Raw genomic sequence first — 3,586 nt, forward strand, 5'->3', positions numbered from 1 at the left:
TTGAAAAAGATCAAAACAGTGAATTTGGCCACCCTGGCCACATCCACTGTGGTGGAGGACAGTCGACACGTCTCCGTCGTTTCAGCCTTGCTCCCTCCCACGCCTGCAGAAAAGCAAGCAAAGCCAGGCCTGACACGCGACTAGACTATCTTGTCTTACTTCGGAGGGCCACCCCGTCTTTAAACCAGAAAAAACCCAACCCATCTCACACTCGCTCTCGCCCGGCCAAGGCCAACTACTACAAGCACCCCGAACAAGCCGCAACTGTTACATCCCCCTCCTCCACGCACCATCACAGTAGAGCAGAGACCTAGTCGCTCGCGCGGCGCGGGCAATCCAAACCTTTCCTTATTCTTGCAAGGTCTCGGAAACGGAAAGGCCCCTGCTCCGCTGCGCGTTTGCGAGTTTGGGAAGAAGCCTTGCCTGCCGGAAGGGGGAAAACGAGATGGGGCGAGGGCGCAGCGAGATAAAGAGGATCGACAACCCCACGCAGCGCCAGTCCACCTTCTACAAGCGCAGGGACGGCCTCTTCAAGAAGGCCCGGGAGCTCGCCGTCCTCTGCGACGCCGACCTCCTCCTCCTCCTCTTCTCCGCCTCCGGCAAGCTCTACCAGTACCTCGCGCCCACCGTCCCCTCGTAAGCCAACCGCCTCACCGACCTACCCGCTCAGTTAACCTCTCTTTAAATGTGCTGATTTGTTTGTACGCCCGCCCATGCTTGCTCGCGCATCTCTTGTTCTTGGCAGTGTCAAGGGGTTTGTCGAGAGGTACGAGGCTGCAACGCACACCAAAGTTTGGTCCGACATCCGCCAGGTACGTGCGTTGTACTACTACTTTGCAATGCTTCGATTCAGAGTGATGATTGACAGAGGCCCCCTTTTGCATCGAGCAGGAGAGGCGCGCCGAGCTGGAGAAGGTGGCCAAGATGTGCGACCTCTTGGAGAAGGAGCTGAGGTAAGCGAAGCATACGTACATGGCCGGCCACAGCGCGCGTGGCTGCGCTGCGCCTGTTCTGATCTCGCTGTGTGTTAATCTGTCTCTAGGTTCATGACGGTGGACGACGGGGAGCAGTACACGGTGCCGTCGCTGGCGGCGCTGGAGCACAACCTGGAGGCGGCCATGCACAAGGTGCGCTCCGAGAAGGACCGCAAGATCGGGGGCGAGATGAGCTACCTCGAGAACATGGTGAGTGTGTACTGTACCCCTCTTCGATCGACTCGTTTGCATATTTTTCACTATGCGGTGACTCGCCTAATTAATGTTTTGTTTCGTGCTGCATGCAGATCAGGGGGAAACAAGCTGAGCGCTACGGCCTATGTGACAAGGTGAGAGCTTTTAGATTCTTTTCAAGTTCCTGCGGCGTTCATCATTAGTGTTATTATTAACCACATAGGACAAAAACAGTACCCAGTCAGAAGATTTGAAACCCTTAAATGAATCTGAAGCAACTGGTGGTGATTTATAGTTGCGTGACCATCGGTGGCAGGGTTCCATGATGATGCCTCGGTTGTGCTTAGTTTTAACCTGAGCTTTTTTTTTTTTTTTTGCTAGTGTTGTTGAATTGGAGAGCCCCAAACGAAGCAAAAAGGCTTACTCTTGTAGTCATGTTTAGCACTAGTAACTCCTTTTAGTTGAAAAACGGGCACCATAGATCACAATGTTTCTCTAGAACAAAAGTCAAGAATTTTAATACTACGTACTTGTAGAGCGACTGTTCCATGGAATAGGACCTTGGTATAGATGCCTGGATATACACAGACCGTGGCAAAAATAGGCGTTTCTTTTTCCCATCTACAAAAAATAGGATTCCATCCGAAATGAAAAAATAGGAGCCTCCATCAAGAGGAGGAGGCGTGTTCGCCCTACTCATGGTACCGCTCAGTAAATGGAGTGCTCCATTGCAAGGCACGAAGTGACACAAAGCCTACCGACCTACAACACGTAGACCCGTTCATTGCAGCTTCTTTACATTGGAGGTGGAATAACTTTTCACTCCCTGCAAGCAACGGCGTGAGGCTAAGGCCAGGCTAGCCTACGTGCACCGCAGGGTAGCCTGCCCAAGCCTATCTGAACTGGACAGCTAGCTACTACTCTTTGGCGCATGTAAACTTCTTTACATTTTTCTTACTTTGTTTCTTTCAAGAATGTTTATCAGTCGTCGAGTTTTATGTTCATGATTTTTGTGCTTCTCACGACCAATCCAGCTGCAATTTGGTTATGTTTATGTAATTTTATTATCCACAGCTCGCTCATGCTCAGAGCCTGAAGGTCGTGGAAGGCGGATCCACCTCGCTGAACAACGGTCTGGACCTCAAACTTGGTAGGTTCTCCCAGTCGATTCAGAACCTAGTTACAGTACAAGTAAGTAGCTCGCAGATCTGACGTGTGCCTTGTGCAATGTTTGCAAATGCACGCAGGATTCAACTAGGAACGGGTGAAAGCTTCTGGCCGTGGGGTTCTGCTCTAGTGTTGCTGTTGAGCTCGAGTGTTATGTCAGGTTCAAATATTCTGCAATTTCCTTCGAAGGGATTGTATGAACTTGTAAGAGACCACTGTCTTATGAGATGTTTGGCTTAGGCTGGACTGGGCTGTGCTTTGTACCTCCAATAGGTGGAATGTGATACCAGTCCAGTATTGCAATAATGTAGCTAACGGTCACTTCATGGCCTCCTTTCATACGTTCTTCGTCAATGTGGACAATTCGTGTTTTTCTCGATTTCTGCTGCTTATTGTGTGATGTTCTTGATTACGTCTTCATCTCTGTTGATTCCCAGGCATGCTGGCCAGCATCTTCTAATTTTCTGCCGGTCTTTATTTTGTCTGAACCTGAAAATATAACATGTGCATCTATCAATCTATTTATATATAAAAAGTACTTGACGGGGTCATCAGAATAAAGATAATTATCTTGTAAAATCTCAGAATAATTAGAAATATCTGACCTTTAATTCAGTGTCACGACAAAGCATAGCCATTAGATCTTCATAAACCAGGTGGGTCCATACCCTACAATGATGGCTTCACGTTCAATTTCATGATCCAAACCAGAACCCCAATATATTGGACCATCCCACGAGGGATTAGAAGAACACATGCGCATACAAGTTGGGCCATTACACGCATAATAGGTTGGAAAATCACGAGGGATCATAAAAATGCATTCGCATACAAGTTGGAATTGGAAGTTGGACCATTACACACGTACAGGATGGACCATCCCATGATCGATGACGCCACCCCAGGAAAAAAAAGGTCCAATGTCCCAAAACAAACCCAAACCATGTCTCTCCGTTTCTAAAAAAAATCCACACTACCATGTCTCTTTATTCCTAAAAAAAACTACCATAACTCTCCAAACCGAATATCTGTCCAGACGGTGTCATCGTACAGACATGAGAAACTCAGCCATCCATATAAGACCTTCCCCACGACCTCAAAGGTTCATTGTCCTCTAGATTTTAGGGTACAACTACTACATCATCTTCCTTTGGCACCAATCCTCCTTTGGCGACCCAAACTTTGAGGTCAACAACCTCCAACCGGTGGCACTTCAGAGTTGTCTTCCTCCAGCGGCCAAAGGGCAGCGC

General features: G+C 48.4%; 1 protein-coding gene across 1 annotated transcript; it reads left to right on the forward strand.

The window, feature by feature from the left end:
* The first annotated feature begins 211 nt into the window (after positions 1-211).
* LOC109768103 (MADS-box transcription factor 32) lies at positions 212-2,748 on the forward strand. The gene is made up of 7 exons (XM_020326835.3): positions 212-636; positions 746-812; positions 892-953; positions 1,043-1,184; positions 1,283-1,324; positions 2,244-2,319; positions 2,417-2,748. The coding sequence occupies exons 1-7, from the start codon at positions 446-448 to the stop codon at positions 2,425-2,427; spliced, it is 591 nt and encodes a 196-aa protein (XP_020182424.1). The 5' UTR covers positions 212-445; the 3' UTR covers positions 2,428-2,748.
* The last annotated feature ends 838 nt before the right edge of the window (positions 2,749-3,586 follow it).

The sequence above is a fragment of the Aegilops tauschii genome, chromosome 3 (genome assembly GCF_002575655.3).
Source record: "Aegilops tauschii subsp. strangulata cultivar AL8/78 chromosome 3, Aet v6.0, whole genome shotgun sequence".
Classification (NCBI taxonomy): domain Eukaryota; kingdom Viridiplantae; phylum Streptophyta; class Magnoliopsida; order Poales; family Poaceae; genus Aegilops; species Aegilops tauschii.

Coding starts and splice junctions, on each gene's coding strand:
- LOC109768103 (XM_020326835.3), top strand. CDS start 446: ATGGGGCGAGGGCGCAGCGAGATAAAGAGGATCGACAACCCCACGCAG. Junction 813..891: donor TTTGGTCCGACATCCGCCAG/GTACGTGCGTTG, acceptor TGCATCGAGCAG/GAGAGGCGCGCCGAGCTGGA. Junction 1,185..1,282: donor TGAGCTACCTCGAGAACATG/GTGAGTGTGTAC, acceptor TGCTGCATGCAG/ATCAGGGGGAAACAAGCTGA.